Source organism: Colius striatus, chromosome 22 (genome assembly GCF_028858725.1).
Source record: "Colius striatus isolate bColStr4 chromosome 22, bColStr4.1.hap1, whole genome shotgun sequence".
Lineage (NCBI taxonomy): Eukaryota > Metazoa > Chordata > Aves > Coliiformes > Coliidae > Colius > Colius striatus.
This window is the reverse complement of record NC_084780.1, coordinates 5,542,202-5,561,854: the sequence shown is the minus strand read 5'-3', so window position 1 is coordinate 5,561,854 and position 19,653 is coordinate 5,542,202. Positions and strand designations below refer to the sequence as shown.

Sequence of the window (19,653 nt, the reverse complement as noted above, 5' to 3'; positions counted from 1 at the left end):
AGTGTGATGTTCCCCTTGCAGCCTGGTGTTCTCCATCAGCTATCCCCTTCCCCATTTGAATCAGATGCCATACTGGTGCAGCCAGATCCGACCTTCCTGCTCGTGCCAGGATGCAGCATGGAGAATCAGTGTGTGACCCTGTGGCCTGGCCCACCCCTGTCCCTGGTAGCCATCCACAGGCTCAGGCAGCTACCACAGAGACAAGGGCAAAGCCAGCCCTTGGGACCAATGTTCCAGGCTGGGGCAGAGGGGCTGGAAAGCTGTCTGGTGGGAAAGGACCTGGGGGGGATGGTGCCAGCAGCTGAACAGGAGCCAGCAGCGTGCCCAGGGGGTCAAGAAGCAAAGGGCATCCTGGCTGGGATCAGCAGTGGGGTGGCAGCAGGAGCAGGGCAGGGATTGTCCCCTGTGCTGGGCCCTGGGGAGGCTGCAGCTCCAGGGCTGTGCTCAGTGCTGGGCCCCTCACTCACTGCCACAGGGACACTGAGGGGCTGCAGCGTGGCCAGAGCCGGGCACAGAGCTGGGGAAGGGGCTGGAGCACAAGGGGCTGGGCAGGGGCTGAGGGAATGGGGGTGTTGGGGCTGGAGAAGAGGAGGCTGAGGGCAGCCAGCAGCACTCTCTGACACTCCCTGACAGGAGGCTGCAGGGAGCTGGAGGTCGGGCTCTGCTCCCCAGTAACGAGTGAAGGGACAAGAGGCAATGGGCTGCAGTTGGAGCTGAGGCAGAACTGTTTCCCTGAGAGGGGTGTCAGCCCTGTGTCAGGCTGCCCAGGGAGCTGGGGGAGTGCCCAGCCCTGGAGGGATCCCAAAGGTGCTGAGGGCTGTGGGTGAGTGCTGGGCTGGGCAGGGGGAGGGCAAGGCTGGGACTTGGTGCTCCTAAGGGCCTTTTGCACCCAAAAGGATTCTGTGATTCCTTTCTGTCAGCCCAGATGTGGCTCCTGGCAGTGACTTGTGTTTCCTCCCCAGGCCCCCTGCCCCCAGCTGCTGTGCACTGGCTGAGCACCGGGCAGCCCGAGCGGCTGAGCGCAGCCTGGGCAGCTGCAGCCGGGGAACGAGACGGCTACAGACTGACCCTGTACCACACACAGCTGGGCACTGTGGCAGCTACAGCCTCACTGCAGAGAGACACCCACAACTTCACCTTCCTGGGGCTGACCCCGGGCTGTCAATACTCCCTGGAAGTCAGTGCAACAGCAGGACCGTACCAGGCAGCAGCACCCAACGTCAGTGGCTGGACACGTGAGTGCCTGGAGGAGTGTCCTCTGCAGAGTGGGGGGAGATGTGGCACCCATGGGCAGCCCTGAGGAGGGCTGGGGGGTTTTACAGGGGTCCTGGTTCCTTTGGAGATGGCACACACATGTGCCTGGGTGCAGGATGCAGCAGTTAGTGCAGGTGCACACTTACCCTCGTGGGCACGTGGATGTTCAGCTGTGGGCTTGCACAGGCACATGCTGCTGACATTGCAGCATTGCCCAGCTGTGCCCATGCAGGGATGGAGGGGGATGTTGCCCCATCCCCTTCTATACTCACATCCTCACTGAATCTCTTCCAGTGAGTAGAAACCACATTACCACAAAGGTTCATGAAATAAATCAGTGTAGTACAAGGGGCTCATCCACAGCCCTCCCAGAACAGATGTTTGCTCTGGAGATGCTCTAATTCAGCACTTGTCCCCACCTAGAACTATTTTGGGGCTGGACAGAGGAGAGATGCTGTGCCAGCTCTGCCCAGGCAGCTCCCACCAGCTGGGTGCTGGAACAGGCAATGTGCACACAGTGGTGCCAACCAGCTGGGCTGTGGGGCTGAGGGTGAAGAAGGGCAGAGACCAGAGGGTGAGCAGCAATAAAGGTGAGGTGAGATGGGGACAGAAAAGAGAAAACTAAGGATGAGAGTGCCTTGTCCTGGCCCTCAAGCAGCACCTGTCCTGCTGCACAACATCCCATCCAAGTGTCTCTTTCCTTCACCGTGGTCTCCAGTCCATAACCTTGCTCTGGTGCCTCCCCAGGCCCTCTGCCCCCAGCCCCTGTGCAGCTGCTGAGCACAGCACACCCTGAGAGGCTGAGGGCAGCCTGGGGAGCTGCAGCTGGGGAGCGGGACAGCTACACCCTGACCCTGTACCACGCACGGCTGGGCACTGTGGCAGCTACAACCTCACTGGGGAGAGACACCCACAACTTCACCTTCATGGGACTGGCCCCAGGAAGCAAGTATGTGCTGGAGGTGGTGTCTGTGGCAGGGTCCTACCAAGCACCTGCAGGGAATGTCAGCAACTGGACGTGTGAGTACCCACAGGGAGGGTGGGGTGTGCTGGGTAGGGATGAAAGCTCGTGGCAGAGGATGTGGCCCCACAGACCTTGGTGGCAGAGCCTCTGTCCTGTCTGAACCCAAGGCAACCCAACCATGGCACTGAGCAGAGCTCTGCCTGCCCTCACCATCAGCTCCAGCAGCCTGGATTAGGCCAGCTGAAGCTCCTGGGGCTGTGCATCAGGGGAGGGACACAGGGGAGGGAGCAGTGGATGGGGTGTTCACCTTCTCTTCCCCTCTAGCTGTGGGGGTGTCTCTCCAGCTGGGACAGAGCTGTCTGTGCTCAGAATCACAGAGTCATTTCAGTGGGAAAAAGCCCCTGAAGATGCTGCAGTCCCAGCCCTGCCCTCACCCTGCCCAGCACCACTGACCCCTGGCCCTCAGCACCTCAGCTCCACGGCTTTGGGGTCCCTCCAGGGCTGGGCACTGCCCCAGCTCCCTGGGCAGCCTGGCACAGGGGCTCACACCCCTCTCAGGGAAACAGTTCTGCCTCAGCTCCAACCTCAACCTCCACTGGGGCAGCTGCAGCCCATTGCACCACCTGAAGCTTGGAGAAGCTGCTCTAGCTGCCTCCAGGCTGATGGATGCAGCTGAGACAAAATGCCTTGTCCTGTATGGTGCATCTCTTCTGATGACACTGCCAAGATACCAGGGCAACATCCTCAGACCCTTCACTGACACATCTCCTCTCCTGTCTCTCCAGACCCCCTGGCACCCCGCAACGTGTACATGACGAACCAGGGGTACCCCAACAGGCTGAGTGTGTCCTGGCGTGCTGAACCCCATGGACAGGACAGTTACAGGCTCCTCCTGTACCATTCAGGATCAGGAATTGTGGCAGCCAATGTGTCTGTTGGAAAAGGCACCAGCAAATTCACCTTTTCTGGCCTGGCTCCAGGACACAAATACCTGCTGGAAGTGGTGTCTGTGGCAGGACCCTACACAGCCTCTGCAGGGAATGTCAGTGACTGGACAAGTAAGTGGTGAGAGCTGGAGGGTCCTGTACATGAGGCTCAGCCTTCCCTAGCTGGGCAGGCTCAGGTGGGAAGGGGCAGGGTGAGGGCACTGCCTGGCAGCTGTGGGATACCCCCCTGGCCGTGGAAGCCCCTGGCAGAGGGGAGTGCAGGGCACTGTGCTGCCCATGGGACAGGCTGGCAGCTGTGGCTGCTGTTCCAGGAGACAGGGGACACCCAAATCCAAGCAAACCTTCCAGCTGGGGTGGGGAGACAGCCCACCATCCCCACTGCCTTTCTTCCAGGCACTCTGACAGTTGCTGGCAGGGGGGATAAGGGGAGGCTGGGCTGGTTTTTTTTGGTAGTTTGGAATTGTTTGTCAGGAATGTGGAAACTGCAGATAAGCACAATAAGCCTTTTCATGTGCTTGTCCCCACAGTCCCTGCACTTTGCTTGGGGAATCCAGAGGTCTGTGCTCCCACGCTCAGGCAGCCCCTGGCAGGGTGCTGGGAGTCATGTGCAGAGCCCTTCAGGCAGGTTTCTGATGAAACTTGCTAATTAGCAGGAGGAAGAATCCATCTCCTTCTGCTCCTTGCCCTGCATGTCCTGCAGCTGCCATTTAAAGGTCATTTCTGGTAGTGGCAACCTGCAGCTGCAGAAATGTTGTCTCTGAACGTGTTTCCTTGTGTGTTACCCATCTCCTGCTTGCACCTCTGTAGGATGGAAGAGAGGACACGTGTGCCAGTAACTCTCCCCTGCTGTGGTTTTCATTTGTAGCCCCATCAGTCCCCCAAAACCTCTCTGTGCTGGCTGAAGGGAACAACACGATGCTGGTGTCCTGGGGCAGTGTCCTTGGGCAGCAGGAGGACTGTCAGCTGTGGCTGAGGGACCCCAGGAACCACACACAGCCCTGGCAACACATCCTCAGCCCAGGCCAGGGCCAGCAGCTCCTCCAGGGCCTCACCCCAGGCAGGAATTACTCTGTGTCTGTGAGCTGTGTGGCTGGGCCATACTGGAGCAGCACCAAGCCCTTGGTGGTGCCAATGGGTGGGTATTGTGCTGCAGGGAGGGTGGGGGGTGAGGGCTGGAAAGGAGGAGGAACACCTGGGTGGTCTCAAGACTGAGTCAGTCCTCAGATGTCAGTGGGAGTGTGGGGAGGCTTCATGGTGGGAGATAAGGAAAGGCAGCAAAGGGACCCTCTGGTAGCCATCAGCTTGCTAAGCTAGCCCCATCCCAGAGGTTTCCCATCACCCTGGTAGCCTGGCTCCCCGTGAAGCAAAGCAGAGATGTCCATTGGTCTACTTCTGCTGTAAGACATCTGTTCAGACCCTGACTCATTCACCCTGTCCTCTGGCTCTTGGCACAGAGGGCTTCTGGGTTACCCATGTCCACAGTGGCTCTGGGCTGATGCGTGGGCTGAAGTGGTGATTTCTCTGGTCCCATAAGCTCAGAGCCTGATGTGTCTCCTTTGCAGAGCCAAACCCAGTGCAGGATGTGCAATGCCTGCCAGAGTCAAGGAGCCTTTACTTGAACTGGACCAGCTCTCCTGGAGATGTGGAGTCTTATGAACTGGTGACAGAGGGACTGTCTGATGGACCTCCCACCTCCAAACACGTCATGAGCATCCCCAGGAGTGAGGCCAGTCTGGAGGGGCTGGGGCCAAACTCATCCTACCGAATCTCTGTGAGCACAGTGGGCATGAACACGATGAGGAGCCAGGCTGTGACTCTGCTCTGCAACACAACTGTGGATGGTGAGCCTCCTTCTTTCCCACAGACCCCAGGAGAAGACACCCAGTGTTACTGATGAGACTTCTCCAGATGCCTGTGAGCCTATGTGGTCCTGCACTGAACTGCCACGTGTCAGGGCTCTGGGCAGTGGTGCTGGGGCCAGTCACAGGCTGAGCCAGGTGTGGTGGGTCTGTGGAAGCAGGGACACACTAACAGGCTGTGCTTGCTGCTTCCTCTTCCAGCCCTGCCTCCACCTCTGCAAGCAGACATCTTCCAGGTGGAGGCCAGCTCCACAGTTGTCATCTCCTCTGACCTGTTCAGCGAGGAGAACGGCCAGATAGAGTATTATGGTGTTGTTGCTACCACCAATGATTCCTGTAAGTGCCCCTGCATGTCCCCATCTGCAGTGGCTCCCCAGAGGGCAACAGGTCCCCTGGGCATCTCTTTGACACTGTCACCTTGGACATTCCCCTTTCAGTGCTGAGGCCCACCCAGGAGATCATGTCCAGCACGTGGTATGACCACTACTATGGGGCAGAGGACTCCTACCTGGCTGTGCTGATCCCAAACCCCTTCCACCCAAGCCCCAGGAGCTCCCCTGAAACCTGGAGAGTGCCAGTGGGAACAGAGGAATGTGGCCAGTCCAGGGCCATGTGCAATGGGAAGCTGAAAGCCAACGAGCAGTACAGGTGAGAGATGACAACATCCCTCCTGAGGGGAAGGGGCTGGAGGAGAAAAGGGACTGTACTTGTTCCTGCAAGGTGCCACCAGCTCCCTGGATGTCACCCTGCCCTTGGACTCCCCCAGAGCACCAGCAGTGGACCCCAGGGGTTGCTGCACCAAGCAGTGTGTGAGGGACACAAGGGCTGGCATAGCAGGGAGCCTCGGTGTGAGCAGGAAGGGAGAAGGGGAGAGCAGCACAAGCTGGGGCTGCCAAGGGCTGTGTGTGTTGCCCTGGGAGCTGGGCCATTGTCCATCTCCAGGATAAGAACTGAAATGGAGGCTCATGTTCTCCCGAGTGCAATGTCCCAGAAGCAGAAAAGGAAGGAAAGACCATTGCCATACATTCCTTAAACCCCCAGCAGCAAACCAGCTTCTTCCAGGACAGCATTTCAGACCAGAGGCAGCTGTCCTGTTCCCTGGGGCTTTCCTGCTGCTGAGCTCAGCTCAGATTGCCCCTGATGGCAGGATTCTGCTTTGCCCCAGGTTCAGCATTGCTGCCTTCACCAAGTACGACCCAGTAGCTCCTGCAGTGACATTCACCATGTTCTCAGGTAAGATGGAGATTATTCCCTCCCTGGCTGTGATAACTAGAGAGAATTATCAACCTGACAATGACAAGCCAGAGGGACATCACAGACTGTAGCAAATATAATAAACAGAGTAAATGCAGCAGTTGCTGACTCTTACTTCTGTCTGTTCTGCCTCTTGATTCCAGCTGCTGGATCTGGTGCAGATGCAACTCCACTCTCAATACCAATAATTGCTGGAATCATCATGGGGTTTCTCTTGACACTTGCAGCTATTTTTGCTTTGGTCTACTGGAAACAGCTCAGGACAAAGAGGTGAGGGTGAGCCATTTCTTACCTAGTGGGCACAGGCTGAGAAGCCCAATCTGTAGTGCCAGGCCAGGAGGAGGAGCAGTGAGGGGATATTTAGGCAAACTAGGACACATGCTACTGGAATTGTGCCTGGCAAGCACAGGAGCAAAAGGCAGAGGGGAAAGAGGAGCTGCCTGTGTGTGCAGTTCATTTGCAGAGCCCTGTGTGTGTGCCTGGTAGTGCCTGATGGGAGCTGCTGCTCACAAGTGCTCTCTGAGCCAGCACTGCCAATGCACTCAGCAGCCACCCCTGCACTGCAAAGAGCAACAGCTCCCCTCCTTTGATTCTAGAACCAAGAAGAACAGCTTGCCCCAGGAAATGGTGACCTACAGCTTGAGGTGAGTGCTGGAGTCTTCCCTCTCTGTAGGTTCCAGGGTCCTTCACTTGCTTCCTTTCTCATGCTTTTGCTCAGGAAAGATCCAACTCTCTCTCCTCTCTCTCCTGCAGTTATCAGGCTTTCCCATGCTCAGGATTTATTACTCAACTCCATTCAATCCCTGCATTGCCCACAGCTCCTCTGCAAAGCTTCTGCAGAAGCAGAATATCCCCTTTATCCCCAAATCCCACCCACCATTTAAGCAATGCTCTGTTGGACCCAACTCCCTGGGCATTGACAGATGCTATGAACCACCCCTGACTGTGTGCATCCAGGAGCTGCAGGTCTCAAGGCTGGGCTGTGTCATTGGCCACCTGCCTGGCCTGCCAGAGCTCCCAAGAGCCTAAGGCAACTTTTCCTCTGCACTTCACTTCATGCAGAAACGTCCATCGGCCAGTTCCCATCCAGAGCTTCAAGCAGTACTATGAGCTGAAGACAGCAAATGCCAACCATGCCTTTTTCCAGGAGTTTGAGGTGAGATTTTCCCCTGCTAGAGATGACAAGCTCCAGGCCTGGGCTGGAGATGAAGATGCTGAGTGGTGTTGCAATGAGAATCACCTTGAAAGTGTCAGAAAAGAGCCTGCAGCCAAAAGGAAGGTGGAGGAGTGCTGAGAGCTATAGGGCCAGGCTGGGAAATTCACCTCAGGCTGCATTCACTGGCTCCCACTGCCAACATCTGCCAGTTCTGAGCTGTTCTGATGTGACAGCACCTTTGAAAGTCCATGTGTGATTTCAAACCCTCCTCAGAATGCCCTTCTCTCTCCTGGGAGAGCAGAAGCAGCATGGGAGAGACGTTTTCTCAGCACAAAATGTTTCTTGGCACATTCCTGATCTCTGGAAAGGGGTTTTTTTCCTCCAAAATACTGTTCCTGGGCTTGTTTTCTTTTAAATAAAAGCAGTGCTGTTGGGAAAAGCCACCCATGGCTCAGTTATGGGCCACAGTGAGGGAGGAGTAGGGCAGGACCTTGCATGTGGGTGACACTTTAATCTCCAGACAGAGCCATTGGCCATGAGCAGGGAGCTGGGCTGGCTCAGAAGTTCTTCAGAGACACATTTGTGCTTCTCTTCTCTCTTGTCTTGCAGGAGCTGAAGGAGGTTGGGAAGGAGCAGTCAAAGGCAGAGGCTGAGCTGCCAGCAAACGTCTCCAAGAACAGATACCGTCACGTGCTGCCCTGTAAGTGCTGGGTGCTCCTGCCTTGCTCCAGCATCCTGGGAGGGAGCTCACGGTGCAGTGCACAGGGACAGGCTCCCCTTGCAGCACTGCAGGTCCACAGGGCCTGGATCCTCTTTTAGGAGAAGTAGTCTTGCAAATGGGCCTCAGTTTCCACTTTTGCTGCTGGACACTCAAGGCTGGGGGGCTGAGCCAGAGCTGAGCTGCCACCCTCAGCTCCTCCAGCTGAGGATGCTCGAGTCAGCTTCACTCAGGGATGGGACCAAAGGGGCAGCAGGAGTGTCCCATTGATTCTCTGATGAGCCTCATGATACCAGCTCTTTCTTAGCCCTCTGCTAACCCAACTGGCAGGCAGTGGTGGCCCTGGCAGGGAGAAGGTGCCTGGCTGAGCAGCCTTGCTGCTGGCTGTGTACATGGAGCTGCCTGTGTCTGGGGGAAGGGCTGCCAGGGGGGTCACAGATGTGTGGTGTCTTTCAGATGATCACTCTCGAGTCAAGCTGAGCCAGCTAGGGGAGGATCCACATTCAGACTACATCAATGCCAACTTCATGCCTGTGAGTGCCCAATTGCCTTCCCCACTGAGATGTGGCCACGGGGCACCAGCAGAGAAACTCTGCCTGGATCGAGGTGGTGAGGGCTGGTGGGCAAGAGCTGCCACTGAAGCCAAGGCTGGCACAGGCTGGCAAGGAGCTGGGGGTCAGGCAGAGGCACACAGCTGCCCTGTAGCAGGGCTTGATGGAGACTGTCAGATGGCAAGTGCTGCAAATGTGGATGTGTGAGTGTGGGGAGACTGGCAAGGCTTTCTGCTTTCCTCTTGAAGACTACCCTCTTCCATCATCTCCCAGCTCCCTGTCTGTCTGCCTGCTCTTTCTCCTTCTGCTCTGTGCAGCTGCACTTGAACAACCCTGGAGCTGTGCCCACATCCTCCCCTTGGGAGGTTTTCCCAGGTAACTGGGCACACAGCATGCATGTGTGGATCTGTGTGGGGTGTGGGTGGCAAAGGGCAGAGGCAGAGAGGCAGCCTGAGACCTTGCATGCTCACCCTACCCTCAGCAGCAACTGGGGAGCACGGGAAGGACCCAGATCTGTCTTTCCCTGCTTAGGCTGGATGAGGAACTGCTTGGAGAGACAAACAGTGGGGGTGATATCTTTGTGTGTTGGGCAGCATGTGCTTCCTGTGAAATCAGCTGCTGCTGAGATCAGCTGCCTGGGAGCTGTGCCCTGGGGGACTGAGGGCAAAGGGAACTTCTCCCATTACCACAAAGGCAGCCCAAGCACTGACTCTGTCCCATTTGCCTCCACCATTTGCCAACTCCTCCTGTCTGCCTCGTGCTCAGGGCTACACAACCCAGCAGGAGTTCATTGCCACCCAGGGGCCCCTGAAGAAAACCATTGAGGACTTCTGGAGGCTGGTGTGGGAGCAGAACGTCTGCAACATCATCATGCTGACAGTGTGCATGGAGAACGGGCGGGTAGGTGGGCACCAGCCCCAGCCAAGCCCAGGCCTGCTTCTGTCAGTGGAGCCCAGGGCTGGGTTTGTGCCCCCTGCCAGCTCCTCCTCAGGTGTAGCTGCAGGCTACAGAGCTTCCCCAACAGGCAGCCTGGGGGAAGAGAGGCTGATGTGTGCAGCTCAGCATTAGCTGGGGGAGGAAGCTGCAACCACAGCCATCACCCTCAGATATTTCTCCAGCATGGGAAATTACCACTTGCCTCTGGACAAGATGCCTCCCATGGACTTTTCCTCCAGTCTCCAGGGATGATGAGACCCACCCAGGTCCTTTTCTCTGGAGGAGGCTGAGATCCAAATGAAGAGGGTGGGGAGAGAGTGTACAAAGCTCTCAGTGGGAAGGGGGAGTAAACCCTGCCTGCTCCCCAAGCCCTGCCCTGGCTCCCAGCACTGCTGCTGCTCCCAGGGAGCTGGAAAGTCACTCTGTGGGGTGTGAGGCCTCACTGGGATCTGTCCTGCCTGTGTTGTAGGTGCTCTGTGACCATTACTGGCCGTCTGAATCGGCCCCAGTCTCCTACGGGCAGCTCCGGGTGCAGCTGCTGCTGCAGAGCAGCTCTGAGGAGTGGACCACGAGGGAGTTCAAGCTGTGGCACGTGAGTAAAGACCCCAGACACCTGCCAGGGGCTGGGGATTTGCATTTCTCCTCAGTGGTGGGATAGTTTCCTTTCCCTGCCATTAGTTGGGTTCAAAGATGACCTAGTCCCCTGAGTCTGTCCCTTCAGACCTGGTGACACTTCACCCTTGCTGTGCACCTGCATTCTCTGCTGCCCCTTGCTTAGGGATGTGGTTAGTGCTGGGCTTGGCAGTGTGTGAGATTAATGGTTGGACCTGATGATCTTAAAGGTCTTTTCCAACCAAAATGGTTCTCTGATTCTGTCCATGTCCCTGTGCTGGGACTGAGCCCACAGCTTCCAGGGCACCTTCCTGGCAGCCAGAGGCAGGTCCCTGTCAGCTCCACCATGTCCCTGTGCTGGGACTGAGCCCACAGCTTCCAGGGTATGTCCCTGGCAGCCAGGGGCAGTTCCCTGTCAGCTCCACGTGCCTCACTGGGGCAGCAGCTGTGGGGGAGGACAGAGGAGCAGGAGCCACATTGCAATCAATGCAGCAGGCTTGGTGTTGAACCAAGTGTCCCCAATCCCTCAGGGGCTCCCAGGCCTGTGGGTACAAGCATATCCCTGTCCTGGGGGCTGCACAGCCATCACCAACATCCCCCCTGGCAGGAGGGGCTGCGGGCTGAGAGACACGTGTCCCACCTGCACTACACAGCCTGGCCCGACCACGGCATCCCTGACTCAACCACCTCCATCATGACCTTCAGAGAGCTGGTCCGGGAGCACATCCAGAGCACCAAGGATGCAGGGCCCACCCTCGTGCACTGCAGGCAGGGCTCAGCACTGGGGCAGGCCGTGGGGAGGGACTGGGATTGGTCATGCACAAACTGGGAGGGAAAGCAGCACCTGGGAGACAAGGCTGGTCTGCAGAGAGGCTTGTGCTTGGGCACTGGGGTTGTAGCTCTGTGTGTGCAGCCTGACACTGAGTTGGCATCATGGACAGGACAACCCAGTGCTCAGAGTGGCTCTAAATGGCTTGTGGGGAATAATTGGTGAGGGAGAGTTACCTAACTGGGAACTGTTTGGTGGTGATGGTGTTAGAGGAGGGATGGGGATGGTTGAGGTTGGTGATTGAGGAGGGATGGGGATGGTTGGGGTGGTGATTGAGGAGGGATGGGGATGGTTGGGTTTGGTGATTGAGGAGGGATGGGGATGGTTGAAGCTGGTGATTGAGGAGGGATGGAGATGGTTGGGGTTGGTGATTGAGGAGGGATGGGGATGGTTGGGGTTGGTGTTAGAGGAAAGATTGGGGATGGTTGAGGTTGGTGTTAGAGGAGGGATGGGGATGGTTGGGGTGGTGATTGAGGAGGGATGGGGATGGTTGGGGTTGGTGATTGAGGAGGGATGGGGATGGTTGGGTTTGGTGATTGAGGAGGGATGGGGATGGTTGGGGTTGCTGTGGGGCATCTGGGGATGAGCAGCACTAACCCAAGGCTGTTTAAACAGCTCCTCAGCCCCAGATTGTGCTAGGAGCAGTGGCCCAGGGTGCAGCATGGGGCAGCCATACCCAGCAGCGTGGGGGAGCCCAGGCAGGGGGCTCAGGCTGTGGTTAACCCTTTCTGTCTGTGCTGAGGGGGTTCAGGCTGTGATTAACCCTGTCTGTCTGTGCTGAGGGGGTTCAGGCTGTGGTTAACCCTGTCTGTCTGTGCTGAGGGGGCTCAGGCTGTGGTTAACCCTTTCTGTCTGTGCTGGCAGTGCTGGGGTGGGCCGCACAGGCACCTTCATTGCCCTGGACAGGCTGCTGCAGCAGATGAAGCAGGAGAAGGTGGTTGACACGTTTGGGGTTGTTTATGCCCTGAGGATGAACCGCTACTCCATGATTCAGACCCTGGTAAGAGCTCTGCTCCCTCTTCCCTCAGGCTCCTTGCTCCATGGTAGAAAAGCTAGCAGGGTTGTTAGGCAGAGGAGCCAGCCAGCCAGCCCCAGCACCTCCAGGCTTAGCCCCAGCACCTCCAGGCTTAGCCCCAGCACCTCCAGGCTTGTCCCCAGCCTGACATTGTGTCACAGTGCTGCTCAAAGCACCAGCTCAGCTGCAGTGGATATTGCTCAGCTGTGGAGGTCTCCAGCAGCCTCACACCCAGCTAGACTCAGACAGCAGCCACAAACAAAGCCCCAAGAGGCTTAGAAACACCTCAGAGCACCCAGGGACAGGATCAGGCCCTTTGCAGAAAATCCTTTATGCATGCCATGGCATCAGCCTGAGATGCTCCACAGCCCATCTAATATTTCCAGTGTCATAGGACTATTTGGGTGGAAAAGCCCTTGAAGCTGCTGCAGTCCCAGCCCTCCCCTGACCCTGCCCAGCCCAGCACTGACCCACAGCCCTCAGCACCTCAGCTCCACGCCTTTGGGATCCCTCCAGGGCTGGGCACTCCCCCAGCTCCCTGGGCAGCCTGGCACAGGGGCTGACAGCCCTCTCAGGGAAACAGTTCTTCCCTAGAACTCTGGGGTAAAGTGTCAGTTCTACCCTTCAGAACAGACACAGTGAGGGGATCCAGGGCCTCTGAGACTAAAGTGGCCTTTTGGGTATGAATGTAGGACATTTAGGGCATGAGTGGGTACCCTCTGCCCATGAGGCAGTTCATACCCCTCTTTCATGCAGTCTGTGTGGTGCAATGCTCTACTCCTCTCTGCCTTTCCCTTCCAGTCCCAGTATATTTTCCTGCACAGCTGTATCCTGGACAAAATCTTGGAGGAACCTCTCCTGGGGTTGTCAGGTACAGAGAGGTAAGGACCTGCTGTGTTCTGCCAGCCCCTCTACTCCCCCACAGCTCCTTCAGGTGGCAGGGTTGGATCCTGACCCCTCCATGAGCCTTGGCTGCAGGACAGAGGAGGGGGCAGCCCAGCCAGCCTTCCCACCCAGTGTTTTGATGGGAGTCAGCCCAGAGCTGACTATTCCCTCCAGAACTAGGTCTGAGTCACTGGGCACACTGGGAGGGCTTGGGGGAACCTCCTTTCCTGTAGTGCCAGTCTCCCAGGCTATGCCAGTGCTAAAGAGCTGCAGAGCTGTCCTGGGAAGGTGTTTTGATCAACCCCTGGCCTTGGGATGCCCCTTCTAACAGAGGCCAAGAGGAGGCAGCAGGGTCAGGCTGGGTATGGCTTTACTCACCTATTCAGTTGTCTTTGAGGCTACATCTGCAGGTCCCATCCCTACCTTCTGGTCAGGTTATATCCCTCATGCAGGACAGGACGCCCTTGTCCTTGCTGCACCTTGGGAATGGGCCCTGGGCTGTGCCATACCTGAGACCTGCCTTTGTCTAGGGGAGAGCAGATTGGCCCAGGCCAGAGCTGTGAAGTTCTGGGGTGTAGTTCTGCTCACAGCCCTGTCCACCTGCTGCAGACACAGCCTGGATGCTGCTGGGTTTGCCCAACCTCTCCCTTACCCCGATTCTCTCCCCAGGTCCTGCCCCATCCCACTGAAGAGCTTTGCTCAGCACTATGCCCAGAGAGCAGCCAAGTCCCACGTGGGCTTCCTGAGGGAGTATGAGGTGAGAGCTGTGCTGGCAGGGTGCAGGGAGGGCTGCCATACCCATATGCATGATGCAGGCTGGGGGACACCCCCTAAGTGCCTCCCATGCCTCAGTTCCCACGTGTCTGTCCTGGCAGTGTCCCTGTCCCCAGGAACATGACTCCCTTACCCCCCTTGCACTGACAGGGGTCTGTCCCCAACCTGCTCCTTCCCAGAGGCCACACAGGGCAGGGACCCAGCTGCACACCATCCAGCCATCTCCTGGCAGCAGGGTGCAGACCTTGGGGCTCACCCCAGGGTGATCACACAGCACATCTGCTGAGACCAGGGGTTCTCTGGAGAGCCCAGTTCCTCCTGCTTTCCCTGCTCACTGCTTCCTCCAACCCTCTTTCATGTTGTCAGACTCTCTTAGAGGTTGTCAAGGAAGAAGCGAGCTCTGCAACACCATCTTCAGGCAGCCAGCAGACACAGCCCCCTGCCAGCATCCTCCCATGTAAGTGCTGTGACACTTGGCATCCTCCTTCTTGCCTGGGCCAGGGTGGAGTGAGCCTGGGCCAGGGCTTGTGCTCCACAGTACACAAATAGGTTCTGCTCCACTGCAGTGAGCCCACCAGAAAGCTTCCCCAAGGGGTTCTGGGGTAGGGGAAGCACGTGGCTGAAATAGGTGGGTTTGTTCAGCCTGGAGGAGAGAAGAAGGCAAAGGGAAGGTGTTATTGCTCTCATCAGCTGCCTGCTGGGAGGACACAGAGAAGATGGGAAGTCTCAGAGGTGCACCATGGAAAGATGAGAGGCAATGGGGGTGGTTTGGGAGGGTAATCCAACTCAGTGTAAGGAAAACTGAATTCCCATGAAGGTGGCTGAGTACTGGAAGAGGAGCCCAGAGCATCTGCAGGCTCCCCATCCTTGGAGACAGGCACTGAGCAGGAGGTTGGGATAGAGACCTCTCTTTTGGCCATGAGCTGGATGGGAGCACCTTTTGCAGAGAAGTGGTGAAGGGGAGGTTGGATCTGTGTGTCTGTGCAGTCTGGCAGTGGTTCTGCAGGAGCTGTGTGAGCACAGGATCCCTCCATCTCCCTCGTGTTTTGCAGATGATCGCTCCAGAGTGAAGTTTTCCCTGCTGGAACATGGCCCCTTCTCAGGTCTCCTGCAGGTGTGGCACATCCTGGTGAGTCTCACCCCCTGCAGCAATGCTCAGCCCCAGGCCTGGGGTACACAGGAGATGTTCCCCATTCCTCACTGTGGCCCTTGTGCTGCTGCCTGAGTCTGCACTGCTCCCCTCAGCACCACAGCTCCCATCCTCTGTGGACAAGAGGAGACTGTGGGGACTCAGGATGTGTCTTTCCTCACCTGCCCAGTCTGGACTGTCTTCACCTCCCCTCCTTGCTGCTTTCTCCTTGCCTCCTGACCTGCTGAGCTGCCCTTCTTTTCCTGGCCTCTCCCACAGCCAGGCTGCTGGGGTACCTGTGCCAGCCTCTCCATCAGAAAAGTGATGGTCTCCTTCCCTACCCAGGGCTGCAGCTCCAGCAGGGAGTATCTGGCTGTCCAGGGGCCTGACAAGTTGACCATGGAGGACTTCTGGAGCCTGGTGTGGGAACAGGATGTTCACACCATCCTAACCCTTCTCCCATGGCAGGAGAAGGGGGAGGTAAGCACAACACCTGCCTGTGCCAGGACACAGCAGCCATCTGTGTTGGGAGGATGCACAGCTCTGAAACTTGAACTCTTTTTGCTGAAGGCTGGGTGCAGATCCAGCTCAGCTAAAGCTGAACCTTCCCTGTGTCAAAGTGCTCCCACAGTTTGTCATAGGAGACAGGCTCTGTCTGCTGCCTGTGCAGCCCATGGCCCTGGACTCTGCTGGTGCTCCTCAAGCTGCATCTCCATGGCACCCAAGGACTGCAGCTCCTGCCTCTGAGCAGATTCCCAGTGCCAAGCAGCTCTGTGCCAGCAGGGAAGCTGCCTGGAGTCTGCTGCTGTTTCTAAAGCTCCCTCAGGGTTTAGTTAGAGGATGAACTGACATGGAGTGACATTGGGGGTGCTTTTGGTCCAACCCCATCACAGGCCCCTGAGATGGTCACTGATCTGATGGCAACCATCAATATGAAGCTTGAACTTGCTGTTGCACACAGGTCCCAAGTGAGATGTGCTGGCCCCTGGAAGGAGACTCTCTCTGCACAAAGATGCTGACCATTCAGTGTGGCACAGAGAAGCTTGGCTCAGGATGGAGGTGTCTCCAGCTCAAAGTGAAGCATGTATGTGTTGATGGGGATGGCCTGGCTCCCACTGCCTGGGGCTTCTTCACTGCTAGCAAACAGGGTTATAAGGGGTAAGGGGTGAAAGGTGCCTGTCTGAGCTCTAAAAGCTGAGTGCCAGCAGGTCACAGCTGCAGGTGGGAACCTAGATCAAAACATGCAGAACATCTGCTGGGTGAATGTAGGGGATACATGGCACCATGCCCTCTGTGCAGATATGGGCAGTGCCCCAGCAGAGCCTCCCTGGGCAGCACTGAGCTCAGGGAAGCAGCTGAGAGCCTAAGGCTTGGAGAGCTGGGAGCCCTCTGCATCCACACTCACCCACAGCCATATGGATTCTTTGTGTCTCACCAGGAGAAGAAAGCAAAGGAGAGACAGGTACAACAGTTCCTCTACACACTCTGGAGCAGCAAGAGGCAGCCAGATGTCCAGGGCCTGGTAGAGCTGCTCACTGCTGTCAGACGGTGTGTGCCCCCCAGGAAGAGAGCTGCTCCTCTCCTGCTGCACTGCAGGTACCTCACTGCTGCTCCAGCCATGGGCAGCCTCCCAGAGCTGGTAACCACCAGGCTGACATGGCCAGCAGCAAGCCACAGAGAGTGGGGAAGCTCTGAGCATGGGAGCTGAGATGAAGCAGTGCTCTGCTGAGCATGTGGAGGGCAAACACAGCTGAGCCAGAGGCAGTTGTGGATGGAGATGCTGAGTCCATCCCTGGGCTGAGTGCCAGGATCCTGGGAGCAGCTCTGGTGTCCTCATGTGCTTGTAGACAGGACAAGTTCACAGTCCTATGGGAGCCAGCACAGTGGGCACCTTGGCAGAGCTGGAGTGAGGGATGCACAGCATGGCAGGGCAAGGAGAGACACACTTTGGGGGTCCCAACTCCCCAGTCACACAGAGCTCCCTGCCACCCAGACAGAGCAGTGCTCACAGCCCTCTGTGCTCAGTCTCTGCATGTGATCTCATGGAGCTTCTGACCTCTTGGGCTGGTGCCCACTCCCTGAGAGGTTCAGCTCAGCCTGGCCTGGCATCCCTGACACTCCTTTGTCCCTTGCAGTGGTGGCCTGAGCCAAATGGGGACACTGATCTCACTGGATTGCCTGTTGCACCAGATGAAAGCTGAGAGAGCTGTGGACATCTATGGGGTGACCCTCCAGCTGACAAGAAGCTGCTGTCTCATGACCCCAACTCTGGTAGGTGGGAAGGAGGAAGGGTGGTGGGTCAGGCAGAACTCCACACCCATGGCAGCATTGTGCTCCCTCCCTGGGTGCTACCTGTCACCTGGGAGCCCATCCAGCCTCTGCAGGCATTTTATTCCATGCTTCTTCCCCACCCTGACCAAGGGCCAGGGGTTCCCAGAGAAGATCTTTCCATCTCCTCAGTTCTGGAGTGCAGGACAGATGAAATTGGATGTGAGCTCATGATAAATGCATGGGATGATTCCCATTCTGCCCTGGAAAGCAGGAAGCACTGGTTTCAACCTGCCTGGCAAATCTGCCTGCTCACCCAGATGTGGCCTCTGCACACATCTGGCTGCTCAGACACAGATCTCCTGGGTTTCTCCTTGTCTGGTGCCGTTCCCTGCCCAGAACCTGCCAGAGCTGGGGCTGCTGAGGAGGTTGATGGGACACCCTCCTGTGTTTGCAGCTGCCCAGATCCTGGCACAGCCAGTGAAGGACAGGCAGGGCCCCACAGCCCCACACCACTGCCATGTGCCTGACAGCCTCCTCCAGCACCACAGGGGCTTGCCAGGACCCCTTCATCTCTGGAGGGGGGGCATCAGCTGATGTTTTAGGGGGACTGGGGTTAGTAGCCAAACAAGGGGTGTGAGATGAACATTTGAGGGACCATCCATGGGTAACCATCAGGTGTTCAAAGCCCAGCACATGTCTCTGGAGATGTACATTTGCCTGGGCTGTGGGGCCAGCTCTCAGTCAGGCAGGCTCATTGCAAACACTCTGGTGCCCTGGAGCTTCAGCCCTTGTGTGCTCCTGTGCCTTTCCCAGCCCTTTGGTGGGGCTGAGCCCACTGCTGCTGAGGGAGGAGGCTCCTCGTGACCTGCAGCTTATCCAGCACATGAGGGAGCTGCTCAGGGGCCCCTCTGCACAGTCCCTAATCCCCCCTTCATGGCAGCCATGTGATTATTTTGACCCACATCATCTGCAGGCTGACTCTGCCCTCAGCTTTGTGCATGGTGTGCAGCCTCCTTTACCTTTCCCACACCTTGCCTTTCCCAGGGCCCTGCTGTGGTGGCCAGTCCTGTTAGCTCAGGGTCATTTTGGAGCAGCCTGGCACTTGAGCAGGACCTCATATCAAATCCACAGTGGACTTGAGACCTCTGGATCCACAATTGATACTGATGGATCATGTTGGTGATCTTAAACAATGCAGCTGGACTAAACCCACACAGATCTTTTTGTCTGCTTGCAGAGATTTATCCTGACCCACTGTCAGCACTTGACTCAGGTACTCTGAGACTAACAGTGAGGGAAACTCCTGCTCCAGAGGTCTTTCCTCCTCACCTTAAGTCACTGCCAGACCCCTCTTGCTGTCCTGCACCATCTGAGTTGCTCTTCTGTCTTGTTTTGGATGCAAACACCATGGAATGTCTAAAAAGCCACTGAGGCACTTGGAGAAGTCAGATGCTAGTGTTCCTCCTGTCTCAGATGGGGATGTTCCTCTCACCCCCATCATGAGGACAATGCAGCAGGTGAAACAAGCAGCTCCAGGGCTGATTCTCCCTTCCTGAGTAACTGAGGACAAACACACAGACCACTTGGGACAACAAATCCTGCCCTGCCATCAGATATTTAGCTTAATTAGGCCTTTTAAAGGCAAATTGTCTCTGTTAGAAACCTGACTCCAACTCCCTTTCTCTCTTGCAGGACCAGTACGTGTTCCTGTACACCTGCATCCAGGACATCATCACCCAGAGACAGCCCTAACACCACTCAGCACTCCCTGACACCCTCCTGCCCTCCACCTCTGCAGGGTCCTGGCTGCAGCCAGGAGCTGGGGAGAGAGCACAGAGGGAGAGCAGCACGGAGCTTCTGGTGAGAGGAGAGCTGCACCATCCCCCCTGTGCCTCACATGGTGTTGGCAGTGACATGGGGGCTCCTGAGCAGCCCCTCAGGCCCTGCTTCAGCCATCTCCTGGGATTCCTGGTGCCTGGAAGGTTTGTTAAGCCCCTGCAGCAGTGCTGGCTCTGCTTGCCCTTGCCCCTCTGCACAGAGAGGTGGCCCTGGGCTTGCTGCTGGACTACCCTGAGGCCTGCAGGCTGCTGAGGGCTCACACCAGCTCTGGGCACTCTCCAACTCTGAGCACTGTGGCTCCTTGTGCCCCTGGTCCCAGACAGGAGCTGCCTGGGCTGGTGGGTCTGCCTTAGGTGCAAGCAATAAACAGCCCTTGGCAGGAGTGTGCTTGTGAGGAGGGTTTGCTTTGTGGAGTCCCTGCCTGCAGCACAGCAAGGCAGCTGCACCGTCAAACCTGCTCCAGAGAAGGATGTGTTCCTTTGTCTATCCTGAGGTTTGAGCTGACAGGCTGGTGACATTTAGACCTGCCCAGCAGCACAGAATCCCCCCAGTGCTGGGGGTTTTATCCCAAAACTCTCCAGGAAAGAGCAGTCCCAAAAATCACGTGTCCTGCTGCTGTGTCACTCTTCAGCCTCCACCAGAACCAACCCTGATGGTTCA

General features: G+C 57.1%; 1 protein-coding gene across 1 annotated transcript in view; it reads left to right on the top strand.

The window, feature by feature from the left end:
- LOC104555575 (receptor-type tyrosine-protein phosphatase V-like) overlaps nucleotides 1–19,375 on the top strand; it is a 38,081-nt gene extending 18,706 nt beyond the window's left edge. The window contains exons 15-40 of the mRNA XM_062013688.1: nucleotides 963–1,235; nucleotides 2,002–2,274; nucleotides 3,004–3,276; nucleotides 4,031–4,300; nucleotides 4,728–5,006; nucleotides 5,226–5,360; nucleotides 5,462–5,672; nucleotides 6,190–6,257; nucleotides 6,422–6,548; nucleotides 6,875–6,922; nucleotides 7,341–7,434; nucleotides 8,044–8,134; nucleotides 8,609–8,685; nucleotides 9,469–9,603; nucleotides 10,109–10,231; nucleotides 10,859–11,019; nucleotides 11,945–12,080; nucleotides 12,897–12,976; nucleotides 13,650–13,737; nucleotides 14,121–14,211; nucleotides 14,807–14,883; nucleotides 15,229–15,363; nucleotides 15,845–15,967; nucleotides 16,322–16,479; nucleotides 17,019–17,154; nucleotides 18,847–19,375. Of these exons, the coding sequence (XP_061869672.1) occupies nucleotides 963–1,235; nucleotides 2,002–2,274; nucleotides 3,004–3,276; nucleotides 4,031–4,300; nucleotides 4,728–5,006; nucleotides 5,226–5,360; nucleotides 5,462–5,672; nucleotides 6,190–6,257; nucleotides 6,422–6,548; nucleotides 6,875–6,922; nucleotides 7,341–7,434; nucleotides 8,044–8,134; nucleotides 8,609–8,685; nucleotides 9,469–9,603; nucleotides 10,109–10,231; nucleotides 10,859–11,019; nucleotides 11,945–12,080; nucleotides 12,897–12,976; nucleotides 13,650–13,737; nucleotides 14,121–14,211; nucleotides 14,807–14,883; nucleotides 15,229–15,363; nucleotides 15,845–15,967; nucleotides 16,322–16,479; nucleotides 17,019–17,154; nucleotides 18,847–18,906 (3,722 nt within the window). The 3' untranslated portion in view covers nucleotides 18,907–19,375. The remainder of the gene's footprint in view (nucleotides 1–962; nucleotides 1,236–2,001; nucleotides 2,275–3,003; nucleotides 3,277–4,030; nucleotides 4,301–4,727; nucleotides 5,007–5,225; nucleotides 5,361–5,461; nucleotides 5,673–6,189; nucleotides 6,258–6,421; nucleotides 6,549–6,874; nucleotides 6,923–7,340; nucleotides 7,435–8,043; nucleotides 8,135–8,608; nucleotides 8,686–9,468; nucleotides 9,604–10,108; nucleotides 10,232–10,858; nucleotides 11,020–11,944; nucleotides 12,081–12,896; nucleotides 12,977–13,649; nucleotides 13,738–14,120; nucleotides 14,212–14,806; nucleotides 14,884–15,228; nucleotides 15,364–15,844; nucleotides 15,968–16,321; nucleotides 16,480–17,018; nucleotides 17,155–18,846) is intronic.
- Nucleotides 19,376–19,653: the final 278 nt, after the last annotated feature.